This window comes from Ambystoma mexicanum, chromosome 13 (genome assembly GCF_040938575.1).
Source record: "Ambystoma mexicanum isolate Mex_15411 chromosome 13, UKY_AmexF1_1, whole genome shotgun sequence".
NCBI lineage: Eukaryota > Metazoa > Chordata > Amphibia > Caudata > Ambystomatidae > Ambystoma > Ambystoma mexicanum.
In genome coordinates this window covers 679,874,315-679,893,352 of record NC_090938.1, presented here as the reverse complement: position 1 = coordinate 679,893,352, position 19,038 = coordinate 679,874,315, and the positions used below count along the sequence as shown (strand labels likewise).

Genomic DNA, 19,038 nt, shown 5'->3' with positions numbered 1-19,038 from the left:
TCTGGATCCTAAATCTAGCCAAGCAGGCCTTCCACCAGCATTCTATGGCTTTCCTAGTGGGGGCTGCGGTCACGCGATCAAGGCCAACTCTTAGGAGCGGAGCCGGTACCCAAGGATAGAGGGTAACACAGTGTTGCTGAAAGAATGGGCACACAGAGGTATTATGAACATATAGGTTCAAGGTAAGTAGATGTGTTGATGCAGGTAAGTAATTCAGGTTCAGAAATTCTCTAGAAGCATTCTCACATCTTGACGGCACTTGGCAGTGTCAACTGTGAAGTCAAAGGTCATCTGGGACCTTAGGGGAACCAAGTTTGACAAATCATACCCGAGGGTACCTCTAAGACTGGCATTTCCTAGACAAGCATTCAGCCCACATCTGGAGTGTCCTATCCAGATCTAGAGATTATATCTAGGCTGTAGTACCCAGCCCAGTGGCCCAGAAATGGCTTCCTAACACCGGGCCACAGCGCTTTTGCCAGCCCGTGAAGCCCGCAGGCTGGGTGATTATTGCTATTGGTACTGATACAGATGGGGGATTTATAGCAATATATTTGTTTGAAAAAACGGGTGGTGGACTCACCCAAGATGGCCCCCATAGAAATGGAAGATGGATCCAAGGAGTGGTGGGGAAAAACACAACAGATGAGTGGGAACCCGGGGGGTGGATGGACGGCAGTTGTGAGAAGCACACACCTAGCACCGAACCAAGCTTAGATTACGTGATTTCACCCATAATAGGAGAACACTGTGTATTTGACATTGTTTGATTGGCTGACACACCTGCCCCGGATTGTATTATAGTGCTCAATTCTGCAGACTACATAAAGAGTCATTGGGCCTCATTACTACGAGGGCGGCCGTGGAATGAATGGTGCCGATAAGGGACCGGCACCTTTCATTCCGGGCCGCCACATTACGAGGTCTGCAGCGGGTCCTGCTCTGGACGCCTGGCCAGACCAGACGTGTAGAGCGGGACCCGCTAGCAGTCCAGGATGCTAACAACGGCCCCGTCATTAATGGGCCTGTTGTTAGCATCCTACCAATTCCCATTGAGCTTTATGGGGACTCAAATGGGAATGGGGATGTACCGGGTCCCTAGAATGGGAATTACCGGGCCCGCAAAAGTCGGCATGGGCCGGTAATTCCCTATTTTTGGGACCCGGTACCCGGTTTGGAGGTAGCCATGCCGCTAAAAACGGCATGGCTACCTCCAAACTCCTAATGAGGCCCATTGTCCAGCTCTAGAGGTTACATCTCAGGTATGGTATCCAATTATGAATTCCCCCATCAGGAGTTGTGTGCTAAGTCTTGAGAGTACCTCTGGAGTATGGTGTTCACTTCTAGAGACATCTGGAGTAATGTAATGCAAATAGTCTTGCACAGAGCCTGTCGGCTTTTATTGATGGCCTAGCTGTGCTTAGTAAGATATATATATATATATATATATATATATATATATATATATATATATATATATATATAGTTCTCCGATCTGGAGACTACATCTGGAGTGCGTTTTCCTGATCTGCAAGCCACATCTGGAGTAGGTTGTCCAGTTTTGAATTTCCCATATGTAGTATGGTGCTCAGTTATGGAGACCACATCTAGAGTATGGTGCTCAGTTCTAGAGACTACATCTAGAGTATGGTGCACAGTTCTGGAGATTGCATCTAGACTATGGTGCTCAGTTCCGGAGACTGCATCTAGAGTATGGTGCTCAGTTCTGGTGACTTCTACATCTAGAGTATGGTACTCAGTTCTGGAGATTGCATCTAGAGTATGGTGTTCTGTTCTAGAGGCTGCATCTCGAGTATGGTGCTCAGTTATGGAGACCACATCTAGAGTATGGTGCTCAGTTCTAGAGACTACATCTAGAGTATGGTGCACAGTTCTGGAGATTGCATCTAGACTATGGTGCTCAGTTCCGGAGACTGCATCTAGAGTATGGTGCTCAGTTCTGGTAACTTCTACATCTAGAGTATGGTACTCAGTTCTGGAGATTGCATCTAGAGTATGGTGTTCTGTTCTAGAGGCTGCATCTCGAGTATGGTGCTCAGTTCTGGAGACTACATCAAGAGTATGGTGCTCAGTTCTAGAGACTAGATTTGGATTATAGTGTCAATACCGGTAAGTACATCTGGAGGACTTTGTCTAGCTCTGGAGTCCACTTCTAAGTATGGCATCCAGTTATGAAGTCTCCACTAGGTATGGTGGTCAGTTCTAGAAACCACTTCAAGGATATGGTCCACAGTTCTGGAGACTACATCTGGAGAACATCGTCTAGCATCTGGAGGACACATTTGAAGTATAATGTCCAACTAGGAAGTCCCCATCTGGAGTATGGTGCTCAGATCTGGAGACTATTTGCTGTGCAGCTCCGAATAGCACATGCCGGGTATGGTGTACAGTCCTGAAGACTACACCTGCCATATGCATCCCAGTCATGTAGGGCACATTTGGGCCATTGTGTCCTGTTATGAATGCTACATCAGAGTTGTGGACCAGAATGGAGAAGGGAAGGGAACATTGAAAGCACTTTAATAAAGACAAACCTATAACTATTGAGAGGTGATGGGGGCATGAATACCAAACAGAGGCAAAATGAAATAAGACATTTCAAGCAGTTGTGCGGCATACACAGGGGCATACACAGGGGCATACACAGGGGCATACACATGGGCATACACAGGGGCATACACAGGGGCATACACAGGGGCATACACATGGGCATACACAGGGGCATACACAGGGGCATACACATGGGCATACACAGGGGCATACACAGGGGCATACACAGGGGCATACACATGGGCATACACAGGGGCATACACAGGGGCATACACATGGGCATACACAGGGGCATACACAGGGGCATACACATGGGCATACACATGGGCATACACAGGGGCATACACATGGGCATACACAGGGGCATACACATGGGCATACACAGGGGCATACACAGGGGCATACACAGGGGCATACACATGGGCATACACAGGGGCATACACAGGGGCATAGGGGCATACACATGGGCATACACAGGGGCATACACAGGGGCATACACATGGGCATACACAGGGGCATACACAGGGGCATACACAGGGGCATACACATGGGCATACACAGGGGCATACACAGGGGCATACACAGGGGCATACACAGGGGCATAGGGACATACACATGGGCATACACAGGGGCATACACATGGGCATAAACGGAGGGCAAAGACAAAGCTTGAGTCTAAATAAAGTCTGTAGGTTGTACAATTGACAGAATATAGGGTGACCACAGTCCTTTTTTGCTTTTATGTAATAACTCTCGTATTTCTTTTTTCCCTTGATTTCCATTTTTTTAATTGCAGTCCACTTCCTTCCGGCGTAATTTCAGTTCACCCCTCCTGCTCCATGAACCCCAAGGCAGCCCAAAGGAGACACCCCCGGCAGCAGGTGAGTGCACCCCCTTACCTCTTAGCTAGTGTGTGGAGGTGGAGGGTAAAGCTGCACAGTTCAATGACCACCCTAGCCAATCCCACCCTGTGACTGGGCGGTGGGTTGTCTCCCTCGGGGGCTCAGGTGAGGGAAGTCCCTTATTTGATGCTGTGGTAAGTCCTTGTGACTGTGCATTAGTTTCTCTCCTGGTGGGTGGGGGGCTGTGGCTCATCTGTGAGATGTTCTCGTTCCAGGAAGCCCACACTGGGAATCCCCCCTTCCTCTGGTGATTGTCTAGTGTGATCTTTCATTGTGGGCTCAGGTGAGCCCCCCGCTGACCTCCTCCTGTGATAGTGTGAGGTGTGTCCCTCTGGAAGGCAGCTGTCTCGGGTGAGGGGTGGCCATGCACTGACCGTGTGCTCTTTTCTCTCTCTGCTGACCTTCAGGTTCTAGTGGAAAGGTGGACCCAGTTTACGAGACCCTCCGCTATGGCACCTCCCTGGCATACATGAATCGCTCGAGCTTCAGCAGTGTGTCGGAATCACCCACCAGGAGCCTGGTAGGTCTGGGGGGTGGGGAGGCGACAGAGGATGGGACAGGTTGGTGGAAGTAGAGGAGTTATTCTTCGGGGGCTACTCTGCTCATGCCCCCTGTTTCCACTTCCTCCCGCTGCAGAGTGAGAAGGATGAAGGTGTGGAGGATCCCGAGGGCAGCCTCAGAAGCTCAGAGGAGTGCCACAGCGATAACGGTAAGAGGATGAATGGTGCTGCGGAGGAAGAGATGGGCGGGGGTGTGGTCAGGGACTTGAGAAATGGACTGCCTGTTCAGAGAAGCGCAGGCTGTGTTCCGGCAGGTAACACAGCAGGGCGATGCCCCTGCCTACTGGAACACCATGCCACTGGAACTCTGGACCGTGCCAACGCTCTTGCAGTTCAGGAAGGAACCCAAGACTTTATTCTTCAGTCAATACCTTGGTGCCACCTAGGTTCATTGCATTCTCGCATCACATCCCACCACCATGCCCAGAGCATCCTGTCACATATTGTCACCCCCCTCCTTGATACCCCCAACAACATGTAAAGCGCTGCACTGCTTCCTGGCTAGGTTTGCGCTATATAGAGGCCTACACAGGGTAGGGGCTGAGTGGGCAAGTAGTGCTGTGTAGGCATTTACAGATGTTAATGTCACTGCAGTGGGCCCCACTACATTATCTTCAGGCCCCACCTGTTAGACAATCCTGGCTACGCCTCTGGCGCTATATAAAACCCCAAATACAAATACAAAGGGTTAATTGGAGTTTGGGGTAGAAGACCGATTCTATGATCCCTAGAATGTAATCATGTTGTCCTCTTTTTTGTTTTCAGCCAAATGTCAGGCCCAGTGGTGCATTGCCCTTTAAGTTGAAGGTGTACGTAGATGCAGGGGGCTGCAGAATAAAGGCACCGGCTGCATTCTCTTTCTCCAGTAGCTGCACAAACATAAGTAGCTTGATTATCGAGTCAGGTCACTAGACAAGCCTTACAGGATGGTTGCCCGGAACATTACCCCGGATCACCACGATGGGTTGGGATCAGGATGCTCTCAAAGACACTCTATACAAAGCACACAACCAAATAAGTAACAACTTGATCCAAAACGAACAACATGGAGTTATAAACAATGTAATAACACACAGAAGGATACCAGTACATGTATTATGAAGAATCCTTGAACCTTTACAGTTTTCGTCCATAGCTACCTTTCTTTTTTAACTTTTATTAAAATGTTTATATGGTTATAAAAAAAATAACCTTAAAAAAAAGAAAACGTTTAAAACTGTCAACATTAAAATAAACTGTCACATTAGAAATAATGGTTACACGTGGTGTAAAATAGTGGTGTAAAGGAAAAAAGGAAATGAAAACATAAAAGAATCGAGATTAATTTTGATACACTGATTCAAGATCCAATTCTCAAGTGGCCAACGCAACAACAGAAGTAGTAAATCCAGCTAGACAATGTTTCCAGATGAATTAATTTTCTCCCTGATCTAACAAACCATTGAACCTTCTAAAAAAAATTCCACCTTAATCCATGAACCGCAGAGCAATAGACCAACAGATGCTTAAGGCCTTCGTATTGCTCTTTATCCTGACAGAACCTAACCTATAGGATGCCCACTCTTCCTGCATCAGCCCAAATCGGACTAAAACTCTGTTAGTGAACACAAGGTGCCATTGGAGCCTAAGAAATAAGTGCCTAGTACTGGTGCCAGGATAGATTACCAGAAAGGGGGATAATGTCCCCAACCTCTTGTGGTTCTCCTGCAGGTGACACAGTGAAACACCCTGGTGGAAAGCTCCAACAGTGTGTATCCAATCGGGTTTATAGAAAGCATGTTTTGCTTTGGTTGGATTCCCCATCACCTCACTCGTAGTACAACCACATTCAATAATTAAGGCTGTACACAACTCATCGAAATCTGGCAATACTCCACATCCATTTTCCAACAAAATGTCTTTCAGATCCACAAACAAAGATCCCTCGCTGGGCAACAACATGTTCCTATGGAGTAAAAGCCACTTCCACTGAGCTCTAGCTTTCAAGGAAACTTTGCCCAGTTCATATAGCATTGCGAGGAGAGGGACGGAGACAGGGACACGAAAGACTTTCCTCCAAATCAGGGCATCAAGTACACGTAGGTACTCCAAGATAGTAAGATTGTACATTTATATTCCATATAGGATCAATGGTACAATTTTCCCTTTGTAAAAATGAATGTAAGGCAACATGGAAAATGTACTGAAGTGCGAGTCCACCCTGCACAGCTGATTTGCCATGGCAGTGGCACGAATTCTCAGCCAGGACCGCAATTTCATTTGGTTTATTTTTGAGGTTACAAAGAAGCCCAGATAAAGAAGGGTGTCAGTCATATCAACAGGCTCAGACCGAATCCGGCAACTAAAGGGAGCTTTCTTTTTCCGATTAGTAATTTGCATAAACTTTGACTTCGTAGAGTTGATCTTTAGGGAGTGTGTATCAACAAAATTAGAAAAGCCATTGAGTAAACGCTGCTGGCCTACGGAGGTACAGTCAAAGAGAAGAAAATCGTCGGTGTAAACCAACCATATCGGTCTTATGTTATGCAGCTTGGGAGAAATAAAACCTTCAGGTTTCAGATATTCGCCAACATCATCCATGTACAAGTTGAACAAACAGGGGGCCAGGACGCAGACCTGCCTGACCCCGGAGAGGTAGAGATCGAACGGTGCAAAAAACCATAATTATTCAAAAGGACTTGAATGCTAGAATTGTCATTTAGGCCAGTCATGAATCTGAATAGACCATTAGGAATAACTCACACATTCAATTTATACCACAATAAACTGCGGTCAACGGCATCGAAGGCTGCTGTAAGATTGATGGATGCAAGATAAACAGAGTCATTATTCTTTCTCCATGAAAAATGTTGGATGCAGTTAACCATAAGACCATTTAATGATGTACCCATATTTCTTCGGAAGCATGTCTGCCATTTCTCAATACGCCCAGATTTATATGCTCATGATTCCAAGTGCTGAAACAGGATGGTGGTAAAACCCTTGCGCTCAGCATCAAGGATCGCAATCGGTTAATAATTGCAGGGGTCCGATCTACCACCCTTTTGTAAATTGGGATGATTTGCGCCTGGGACCAAGACAATAGAAAAAGTTCGGCGTTGACCATATTGGTAAACAAAATGGTCAAAATAGTCTCCCAAGTTACTGGGTGAAATTTAAATAAGAAGTTCGAAAGCTTGTTCGGGCCAAGGGCCCATGAGGAACTATTCCCATTAATTATCTTCAGAACTAGCTCATAGTTTATGTCGATGTTATATGCATTGTCACTAGTGACGGAGGCTTCACTCGCACTGACTGAGCACAGTCTGATCAGACTGTGCATAGAGTGACTTAAAATGGGATACCCAGTCTTTCTCTGAAACTGCATTTACCAATTGACCTGATTGCATAGAATACAGGTCATTAATAAGCATCCAAAAGGCCTGTGAATTTTTGTTACTCAGGACAGTCAACATGATATGATATGGCATTTGTAACGCGCCTATACACAAGTGTTTCAAGGCGCGACGAGGCGGGGGGGGACAAGGGGAGACAGACAACGATCCTACTAGGCCAGGTGTCATTCAGATCGCGCAAGTGCAAGGGTAGAGGGGAAGGGAAAGTGCAAGGGGGAAGTGGAGAGTGGAGAGTGCAGTACATGGTTAATAGCATACAGGATAAATAACAAGGGCCAGCTAGTGGCAAGTGCGAGATAAGTGCAGACAAGTGCTGGGAAGGGGGGCTGTAGGGATACAGACACAGTCAGACACAGTCCTGCAGTGCAGGGGGTAGCCAGGGAGGCAGTGCAGGGGAGAGTGGCTGGGCCAAGGACCGGGATCGGTGAGTGGCCCAGTTGCAGATTCAGTGCAGGTTCAGAAGTTTAGCAGGGGAGAGGGGGAGAGAAAGCGGAGGCAAAGAGGAAGGTTTTGAGGTGCTTCCGGAACCGGAGATGGTTCTCCTCAAGTTTCAGGGAGGCAGGAAGGCTGTTCCAGAGGGCGGCCCCTGCAGCGGAGAGAGATCTGCCCCGAACTCGTTGTTTGGAGAAGCGGCTGACCCTGAGGGAGTTGGAGGCGGATGAGGGAAGAGTCGAGAAGGAAGATATTTAGGAAGAGAGTTGAAGGTATTTTGGCCCAAGGCCCCAGGAGGCCTTGTGGACAATGCAGAGTAACTTGATCCTCGCAGTCACTGGGAGCCAGTGTAGTGATTTCAGTCCTGGAGAGATACGGTCCCTGGGCTTGAGGCCAAGGACAAGTCTCGCAGTCCTGTTCTGGATGAGTTGCAAAGGGCGGAGAGTAGAGGCAGGCAGAATTAGATAGAGGCTGTTACAGTAGTCCAGCTTCGAGAGAACCAGGGCTCTAGAGACAGTGAGCTTCTGGGGGAAGGAGAGGAAAGGAAGGATACCTCGGAGGAGGTGGAGCTGGTAGTGTGACTTCTTAGAGACATCGGATATGTGAGGGGAGAAGGAGAGTGTGGAGTCGAAGATGACCCCGAGGTTTTTTGCCTTGCAGGTAGGAGCAGGAAAAGGGCCAAGAGAGGCCGGCCAGAGAACTGCAGGGAAGGAGGGAGTGGGTGTGCTGATGAGTAGAATCTCAGTCTTACTGGCATTAAGGCAGAGGTCGTTGGCGGCACACCATTCCTGGATAGCCGAAAGACAGTCAGAGATGAGGGAAGGAGAGGCCGAGGGTAGCCTGAAAATGAGCTGGGTATCATCCGCATAGCACTGAAAGTTGGGGCAGAGAGCGGCGATGCGGTGGGCGAGGAGTGCCAGATACTGGTTAAACAGCCAAGGAGAGAGGTTAGATCCCTGGGGGACACCACAGGTAGAGAAAAAGATGACAGAGAGGAAAGGACCCAGTTGGACCTGGGAGGGTCGATTGGAGAGGAAACAGGACAGCCACGCCAGAGCCTGACCACTGATACCCAGGTTATCACGGAGACGGTTGAGCAGGATGGTATGGTTGACGGTGTCAAAGGCAGAAGAGAGATCAAGAAAAATGAGAACACATGGGGTGTTAGAGTCAAGATTCAAGAGCAGGTCTTCACGGATGTTCAGGAGAGCAGTTTCCGAGCTTCTGGCAGCTCTGAAGCCAGACTGATGGTCATGAAGACTACCAACAGATTCAGCGTGGAGATTAAGCTGGGAGATGGCCAGTTTCTCCAGGAGTTTGCCCAGGAAGGGAATGATAGAGATTGGGCGATAGCAGGGCAGGAGGGGTCGGAAGAAGGTTTCTTAAGAAGGGGGTGCACAAGGGAGTGCTTGAGAGGGGATGGGAAGACTCCAGAGGCGAAGGAGTGATTGCAGGAGTCAGCAAGGGCAGGAGCCAAGGAGTCGATGTGGTCCTTGATAGTTTTGGAGGAATAGGGGTGGACCTGTTTTGACGAGACTTTCATAGATCGGACTTGTCTCGAAACCTCGTCAGCAGAAAACAGGGGAAAGGCAGAGAAGGAGAGAGGAGGTGTGGCTGCAAAAGGGCCAGAGGTAGAGCAGGGAATAGAGGGGTGGGAGGTGATTGGAGGAGAGTGAGGACAGGATGTTCTGAGTTTTTGAGATGAAGTGAGAGGCCATTGGCGTGCAGAGGGCCTGGGAGGGGACAGGAGAGGTAGAGACTGCAGCAGGGCTGGCCAGCTCCTTGCAGATTTTAAAGAGTTCAGCCGAATTATTAGATGCCGCAGAGATGCGGGCTTGGATAAGGGCTCTCTTCTTAGTGAGAACGGAGAGCCGGTATTGCCTTTGGAGCAGGCGGCAGGCCAGTTTGTCAGAGAATGCACATGAAGCACGCCATTTCCTCTCTGCCACCCTGCACTTGCGTTTAAGGGTGACAAGATCTGAGTCATACCAGGAGTTACATTTGGCTTTGGGCTTCAGGCGGATTCTCATGACAGGGGCAAGGATATCAAGAGTATCAGATATAGCAGAGTGGAGAGTAGAGAGGGCTGTGTCAGGGTGGGAGTCAGCCGAAGGGGGAGGAGGGGGCGAGAAGGTGGCAGCGAAAGCCTCAACTGACACGCGCTTCATGGGTCGGATGACCGAGAAGGAAGGTGGCAGTGATGAGGGTGGCTTTGCCTGTGGGGTAGGGAGGGTGAGGTGGGAGGAGAGGAGAAAGTGATCACTCCAGGAGAGAGGAGTGGAGAGAGGGACAGAGAGGGGAAGGTCAGGAGAGATCAGAGCATCGAGAGTGTGCCCTGCAGAATGGGTCGGCCCAGACGAGAGAATAGAGAGTGAGAGAGAGTCGCAGAGGTCACGAAAGAGTCCAGAGGGTCCACAGGAGGCATCCAGGTGGATGTTGAAGTCTCCAAGAAGGAGGAGTTGAGTGGTTGAGGACAGGAGTGAGGAGGAGAGGTCCGCCCACTCGGAGAGGAAGGAGGAAATTTGACCAGATGGCCGATAGATAGTGTCCACGGTAAGGGAATGGCTAGGAGAGAGAGAGAGTCGGCAGACAAGACATTCAAAAGAGGAGTAGGTCTGCGTGGGAGTAACAGTGGCAGGAATCCACTCAGGGAAGATAAGGGCCACACCCCCTCCAGCACGGTTGGGCCTGGGCACGGAGAGGATCTTGTAGCCGTCAGGTAGGAGTGTGTCAAAGCTCGTGACGGAGCTGGCCGTGAACCATGTCTCAGTGAGACCGAGGACATCAAGGTCCAGTTCCTCAAGAAGGCGGCAGATATCAGAGGAATGTTTGACGGCAGAGCGAGAGTTAAGAGTAGCAATGTGGAGAAGGTTGCCATCTTTGAAGGACTTCCGGGGGGGGTACAGATCAGGGGTACGCCCTGCGGAGGTGAAGAAGGAGCATGTGAGGGGGCAGCGAGGGAGGGTAGAGGCAAGGTAGTAGAGGACAGAGGAGGGGGGACAGCAGGAGAGGAAAGGAAGTTGATGAGGCGCGGGAAGCGTCTATCAAAGAGGTGAAGGTTGGCCTGAGGTCCCTGAACCAAGACAGTCCTATTAGCATAGACATTAATGATGGCCTTAGAGGAGTGGAAGGAGGCCAAGAGGACGTCCCAACGGGTGCCACCATTAATGGGAGAAGAGGAAAAAGGAGAGAGCACAGAGACCATGTGAAGGGTCCATAGGTCAGGTGAAGGCACGAAAAAGAGGATGTCAGTGAGAGTTTCCTTGGAGGAGGCATTAGTGCAGGTGTCAGCGATAGAGAGGCCTGGGTTGGAGACCAGGAAGTCCTTTTTAAACTTTTTCCTACCAGATTTAGTGAGAAGAGCAGGATAGTCAATGGAGAAGCAGTTAGAAAAGATAGGAGAAACAGAGAGCACCATGGACTAGGAGGGAGTGGGGGGGGAGACAGGATGAGCGCAAGAGGACAGGAAGAGAGCGGCAGCCCTAGTTAACCACAATTTAAGAACACAGTGAACACAGTGATGCATATAAGGTACCAGTGGAGAGGCCACCTAAGTTTGAGAATCCTGCAAGGGGAGAAAAACCCTAGTTTACCACAATTTCAGAACACAGTAATGCGTGTAAGGTACCAGTGGAGAGGCCACCTAAGTTTGAGAATCCTGCAAGGGGAGAAAAAACCCTAGTTTACCACAATTTCAGAACACAATGAAGTGTAGAGTATAGACACCCTGCGAAGGAGTGAACAGGTGGGGGGGAGGGGTGGGGCGGGCGAGCAGGTGGAGTTCACAAGATGGAGCGGTGGAATGGCGCCTGGCGTCCCCTGCGGACACCTGCAGACACAATGGGAGCCGCAGCCATAGGAGCCGCCCTTTGCCTAAGTGGCCCTTAGCCGAGGGGGGCTGCCGGGCAGGGGGCTGCCCAGGAGGGAGTAGTTATAGGCAGAGGGAGAAGAGAAAGTGGAGGGGGGTGTGGACGGGCAGGGAGGCGGGAAGGGAGAGGCGGACCAGGAAGTGGGAGGGGGGTGCAGGCACAACAACGCGCTCAGAGCGCAAGAAGCAAATTAACAAAAATAATTTCACAAATTCACTCACAGGCAGGGCTTCCCTTGGCCTGCAGTTCCCTCCGGGCTACCGGCGACTGCTCTCTCCAGCTCCGCTGAACAAAGAAGCGAGCGGGGGGAGCAGCCGTTGAGTAGCCCAGAAGGGAACCAGCCAGTCAGCCAATCAGAGGGGGGGGTGGGCGGGCAGGGAGGCGGGAAGGGAGAGGAGGACCAGGAAGTGGGAGGGGCCTCAGCATCGGCTTGGCACCCAAGGGCATGACTTCCGTGCAGCCAATTTCTATAGGAGTTACAGGCTTTTCTGACCAGGACACCTGTCTCAGTTAAAGGAAGGGTCATATTGTTCTGTACCTGTCTCACAGCCCTTCTCGTTTCTCTTTTCCTAAGAACAAGTTCTTCATTATGAGCATGTGTTTGCCTCTTAGATTTTGACCCATTCTGGTTCTTCCAAGATAAATTAGCCACAACAAGCTTGTGTACAAAGCATTCAAAGCATTCAAAATGATCCACCGGAAAGGTGTAAAGCTTCCAATCGTTTCATTGACTCAAGAAGCCAAGGCGGGGTTCCACAAGACTCGACTACCACCGTTGTTCAATACGTTGTCAGTTGGAACGCAACACAAGAGCATCAAAATGAGCCATAAGCATGGATTGGTCGCTAAAATCGGTTGGATTAATTTTCAACAAGGCACATTTCTCCAGTACCCAGGTGCCTACAAAGATGTGGTAAATTATGGAGATAGCAAGCCCATTAACCCAAGTAGAGTTGGGTGCAATGTCTCCAACAACAGTCCCATTCAAAGGAGACAGACCCAGACCGGTTAGACCTTCAAGCCACTTAATCCCATTAATGAGTTTGAGATTTTGATGACCCCTCGAATCCTCACCATCACACAAAGGGTGGCAATGGATACAATCCGAGTTTAGGTCACCCAAAAGTATAATATGTCCACCAGGGAAGTTATTAACCCACTCGTTCACAAACTGGATGATAAGATCTAATTCGTCGGACAGTGGAATTAGACTGGAATGCCAATACACATTGAGAATTAGCAGTTGGAAATAGCTCTCTCCACGGATTGTGACGTGTGTGGCCATAGTACCAAAGCTGATGTCATAGTTATCAACCTCCCTTATTTCAATACAAAATCTCACCATGGTTAAAAGACCACTGTAGGGATGCCCAAGGTCCCCCTGCCGAGCCTCTTGGAAGTAAACAGCATAACCGTCCAGAGCGGGGGAAGTTTGAGCCATGTTTCTTGGAGGGTAATGACAGTATAGTTCCTCAGCCAAAGATCCAACTCGGGACTGTTAAAGTGGTCCTGATGACAACGCGTATTGAATGATAGAAAGGAAAGAAAACTATGCTGATGTGGAGTGGAGAAGGAGGAAGTAGGGTTCCATGTCTTAAAATTGCTGCAAAAATGGCAGTGTATACAAAATATCACTGCAAAAATGCCTTGGTTTTGCCGCCACAATCATTTAAAGGATACGGGGGACAACCCCCGTAACCCCTGTACCCATTATACCATTTAATGGGACAGGGGAAAACCCTTGCAACCCCCGCTCCCCTTAAATGATATAATGGAGTACACCTTTACCGGGTCAAACCACTGCATTTTTGCCACAATTTTTTTTACCAGCGACATTTTTGCTACGATTTTATTACCTGATACCGGAAGTAGTAGAGAGCTCTCAATTTGACACACCCAGCAACGAGGACAATCCCTGCTTTCCTCTGAAACTTTAATTTTCCATTTCAGTGATAAATCTTCCTCCTCAAAAACATCACAACATCCCATGGAATCAACAGAGGTCACACGCCTCCTATCCACGAATGGACCATCCCCTGCAAACCTTTTTTCCGTAAAAAGGTAACAAATCAAAACCCAGCACTCTGAGATTTTCATGGTCCCTAAGGATAATGTCAAACACAATTTTGGACTTCACAAAAATAACTGATCGGTCCATTCTATAAAGATCGATAAAATCAATACTTTCCAAGTCCTTAGAAGAAATGACAGACAAGGCTGGAATCTCACTCAGAAGGCGAAGAATGTTCTTTCGGTTCAACAACAGAGATCCAGTGTCTAAAATAAGACTTTCCATTAGAATTCCGAAGGGATGGCTCGATGCATATTCCTCAGAGCTCTGACCAATCTTCTGGTGGCCAAGTACCTGGGGACCCCTTGGGCCAATGGGCAAACGATCGAATAAGCCACCCTCATGAGTACTTATCCGTGAAGGGCCATATAAGGCATCAAGTAGGTTTGATTGATGCCCCATGCTAACTACCTTCGGCTCGTTGCCGTGGGTCGGTGGTTGTGGACCCAACGACAGGCTCGTAGGGAGACCACCGTTGTTAAGAGAGAAACTCAAGCCTTGTCTTGGTACACAAATAGGAGCGGGGCTACCTTCCGAGGCACTACTCAGCAAAGAGCCACCAGGAACGGAAATAGCTTTTAATGCTTCAGGAGGAGTTACAGCCCCATTCAAACAATCCAGTGTCAGCAACGGAAAGGATACCTCGTGAGCCCGAGACGCACTGCTGGTACAGGGCGTGGGTAGTTAGTTGATAACGCATGAATCAGAGGATGATGTGATTTTGGGGACATTAAACAAAGCGGCTTTCACCGCAGGCTGGGCAAAGAGTGAGCGCAAGAATTTGCGTGAAGTCTGTTTATTAGACTGATTGAGATGTCAATTTTTGAGCTTCTTTGCTTGTGTAGCACAGATCCTGTGTCTCAGGGGTGGGTTAAGGAGGACAGAAACACCAGTAACCAAGGGTTGATTGAATGCGCCTCGATTAATCAAATCATCTACACAGATAACCTCTGCATTTGATGCGGAACCCCGACTTTGCAAGGACTGTGTTTCCGTTGATGTGACTAAATGGTTCAATATTATGGGGCGGGGGGCTTTTTGGTTGCAAGAGGTACTGGCATTGGTGGATTGCAAGTCAGCAGGAACGAGGAGTTGATTATCCACTTCTAAGTGTGCGTCACCATATTGCAAAGTTAGCCCGGCACAAGAACCCTGCTCAGGCTCCACTGAGCTAGCCTGATCCTGTGAGACGATTACCGTATCACACGAAACGGGCCGCATAGAATTTGAAAATTGTGACGGAGCTTTCTTATGTTCGAACGAAAATTCTTTAGCAGCAAGATGCAAGTTTATATTGTCGAATTTGAACAGCAGAGATTCCAAGAGAATGGGATTAGATTTAGTTTCCCGCTGAAAACCTTCATGAAGAGAATCCAAAATGCAAACTACTTGGTTGATTTTAGCCAAAGGTTCATCTTGGCTGTCCCCACTACGATCCTCAATTCTTCTCCAGGCTGCAGGGAGCCTTATAGGGGCTAAGGGAGGCGGCATGGAGTCGATGATGATGCAGAAGAGTCGAGCCAAGAGGATAGTACTGATCCCGATCAGACAAGACACAAAATTCAAGTCCGAGGGAGTCTCCATTGGGCTCAGATCGATTGGAGCCATGTGAGGGATGGGGGCAAGAGGCAGGGACTCACGGACCAAAATACCACCCCCGACATCAGTAGGTGCTAGAGCAAGAGGTATGGGGGTATCCACAGTTACCAAGTCATCCACAAGGGGAGGAGCGATAGAACAGGATGCCTGTGACCCTGCTGCTGAAACAATCGTGAAAGAAGTTGGGATCTTTGTGTCTCCTGGCCAACAATGGGCACTAGAAGGTCAGATGATCTTCCTTTCATTGGGAATAAACCACCCGCACTAGGGGAGGGAGGCCGGGGTAAATTCATAGCTGCTAACATTTTGGCATCCGAAATCTGGGCGTGATTGGTTGGCATCATTGTATTACCACTTCTTAGGTCCTACATGAGCTGAAGCAGAAATACGCCCTCTTAATTGTGGGATTACACTCGCCAACTGTAAGCGAGCAGCACAGAGAGCCGCCTGTGAAATCCCCAGGGGCGGGCAATCAGGCTACAATCAAATAGGAGGGGAGAAGCGAGCGGACCAAGTTCAGTCAATCAATCAGACTCACCCGTGATCCGGATGACCAGAAAAACCAGGACGGCCAGTGCGGATTGCGCTGACTGCCTCAACTCTGTACAACTCTGCTCCGCGGTTCCAAAGGGTTTAAGTATCCAACACCTCCTCGCGTTCTCACTTTGGATAGAAAGCAAAGAAACACTCTCCACAGTACTGCGCTGAGTGCCTTAACTCCGCACAACTCCGCCTAGCGACCTTTAACTTTGCAGCCAGGAGTCAGGAAAACCCCTGAGCAGGCCCTGTGCATTTCGTAAGTCCTCAGGTCCTCCCTAAGGAATAAAACACCGCAATCTAAAATCCAGCAGGGCCTTGCAACGACAAAGTGGTCCCACTGATGTCTGAGTGCAAGTGCCTCCAGCAAGCTGGCTAAGAGGCTCGCAGAATGGGGTTGGGTTAAAGACATTTGTATTGGGCTAATCAGGATGAAAAGAGTAGAGGTTTCCATATGGAGAGCAGAGATGTAGCACAATGCCCTTCCTGCACACCTGAGACAGCCTTTCTGTTGCAGAGCCAAATTGCCTGCCCTGCTTCTATATCCTGCCATTCCTCTGCACCCAGAGACCAAGCTCCCAACAGGTAGATGGCAATGCATTGCACAGGGAAACAAACCCCTGCTTGCATTTCTCGCTCCATGCATTAACACCCACTTTAAAGGCTCGCATTTGCTGCTTGCAAGAGAGATGCACCGCACTCTAAATTATTATTTTTGAATTTGAAACAAGCCCGCTTGCCCATATATATTGTGCTGAGCCAGACTCGCACTTTTAACACACCTGGGTTCAAGCCAGTAGCAAATCTCTCTCTTCCAGAATATGACTTCCAGGGCCAGGATAGGCTAGTGCTGAATTGATGGGGGCAGGGGGGCAACCAACAAACTGTGTTCATCCTGACTCCGATGGGGAGGCTACTAAGAACAACATGATTCCAGTCATCCTGCGTGGCACCAAATATCTACTTGGTATCCTGCACCCAGCCGGGCACCGTTCCTGCCTGTAATGCATTGAGACGAATGCTGGCGTTGCTTTGGAAGTCAAGCAACTAAGGTTGGCATCCAGAAGCTTGCCCAGAATGCCTGTTGTGTCCGGCTTGTAGGGTTTCGGTGTGTTTGACCGCATTTTTGTTGATCGCAGCAAACTGACCGCAATTTATCTGCTCGGGGTCCAATTTAAACACACATGCATTTTCTTTGTTGGCCCCCCTCCTCCAGTTTTAAGGAAGCGGGGGACATCACTGCACCCCTGAAATTGCTAAATATCCAACACGAGGGACACCCCCCGCAACCCCTGCTCTCCAGGGTTGGTATTTTGCAATATATACAACAAAATTGCCCCAAAGGCCAAATCACCTATGCAGAATTCCATCAAAAAGTCATTAGGTCAATTGTTTTAGGTCAAATAAACTAATACCGCTTGTTGTAGAAGTGCAACACTAGACTAAAAAGTGGTTTCAGGGTCTGGCATGAGAACACGCAGCAGATCCCTCTGACAGGAAGCTTAAACCAAGCATCACCAGGCGCCAGAGTGTTTGAGACATCCAGGGACTGGTTTAGCTCCTGCAGATGAATATAGTCATGAGGTGCTGACCACAGAAGTAGGGTTTTGTGAGTATTGGCCTGTGAATCGGGCTTGTGAGAAGCACTGGTACTGAGCCCAGAAGAATCAGCACCATGGACAGCAATTACTGCAAACTCAGGCCTTCTGAATGTCAAAACCCTCAAGAAAGCGATGTACAGGACAGGCAAGGGAATTCTGAAGTCCAGGTGCAAAAAGAAAAGTGTTGTTCTGTGGAGGAGCAACACTTTGGTTAAAAGTATCGCATTCTGTGAAAGAAAGAATGTGACTTAGTGACTTAAAAGCCTCGACCCATGCCTGTGCCGAATGTAGCAACTGACAACTGCTGTGTTGACCATACACTGCAAGAGCATTCTCCTTGCAGAGCCCTACTTTTGCATAAAAAGGAGTTAAAATACAGCAGCTGTGAGGTGTAGGTAACATCTTCTTTCACAAGTTTTTCCTGTATAAGCTAAACCTTTCTTGGAGGATGACAACTTCCCGCCAATTCTTCCACCCACCTAAGAATGGTGTTTCTGGAAACTGGAGGGTAGAATGCCTGGTTTCGACAGTACCTTTCTTCCAGGCTCAGAATCAGGCACTTATACTACAGTGTGAGAAGCGCTTTTCCAATCATAGTACCGGAAGTACAGTCCATATAGGTGGGCAAGGTAGCCCACCTGCCTGGTCCCAACCTAGCTCCTAAACCAGCCGGGCACACTGTCTGCCAAACAAGCAACTGCAGCATAACATTGAATTATTGAGCCCATTGGCAGCATTCCTTCGAGCCGATTGGTGGAGAGGGATCCATGCATCCCAGGAAGGATGCTCAAGGGCAGAGGCGTTGCTAGGGGGGCGGGTTTAGGGGGGGCTATAGCCCCGGGTCTTTTGGTTGTAGCCCTGGATAGAATCTCAGGGGCTACAACCAAAAGGCTAGCTAGCCCCGAGTCCCGACAGCCCTGACATTAGTGTAGCCCAGGATCATTTCCACACCTAGCAACACCCCTGCTCGAGGGCCCTGATGAACCTTCTAAAAATGTAATTTCTAAAGCGGGATTATTTAAACCCAGGTGGGATCGTCTTTTTACTCTGCTAGCTAGTTGCAGTAATAAAACAGTTTAGTTAATCTCATACTTGGACACTAAACTAACTTGACAAGCTGCAATCCATCTTTCATTGTATTTCGCATCCCCCCTACCACTGCCTGCAGAACGTAGGATTCGACACTCAACAGAGGCTACCGGGAGTCTTCTTAACCTCTCAAACCCTTCTGGGTACATGGCTTGCATGGATCTCGGATAGACTATCTGCTTAAAGTCTTAGACCCTAGAGCAAGATCTGCCCACTTATCTCTGTCCAAAACTGTGCCTCACTGGCCAGGGCCACACTTGGGGCAAGAATAGACTATTGTGGCAGCCTTTTGGCAGGTATTGCACAATGCAACCACTCCAAGTTAAAAACAATTCCAAATCATGCGGTCCGGATAGTGCCAGGTCTTCAAAGGCGGTAATCATGAAACTGCCGCACCATTGGCTCTGGATTG

The 19,038-nt window shown here is 48.9% G+C and overlaps 1 protein-coding gene across 4 annotated transcripts in view; it reads left to right on the top strand.

Moving 5' to 3' along the window:
- Positions 1-19,038, top strand: part of STAC2 (SH3 and cysteine rich domain 2) — a 311,435-nt gene that overhangs the window by 229,873 nt on the left and 62,524 nt on the right. For all 4 annotated transcript variants that reach the window (XM_069634715.1, XM_069634714.1, XM_069634713.1 and 1 more), the window contains 3 exons: positions 3,368-3,452; positions 3,881-3,993; positions 4,110-4,182. In XM_069634715.1, the coding sequence (XP_069490816.1) occupies positions 3,368-3,452; positions 3,881-3,993; positions 4,110-4,182 (271 nt within the window). The remainder of the gene's footprint in view (positions 1-3,367; positions 3,453-3,880; positions 3,994-4,109; positions 4,183-19,038) is intronic.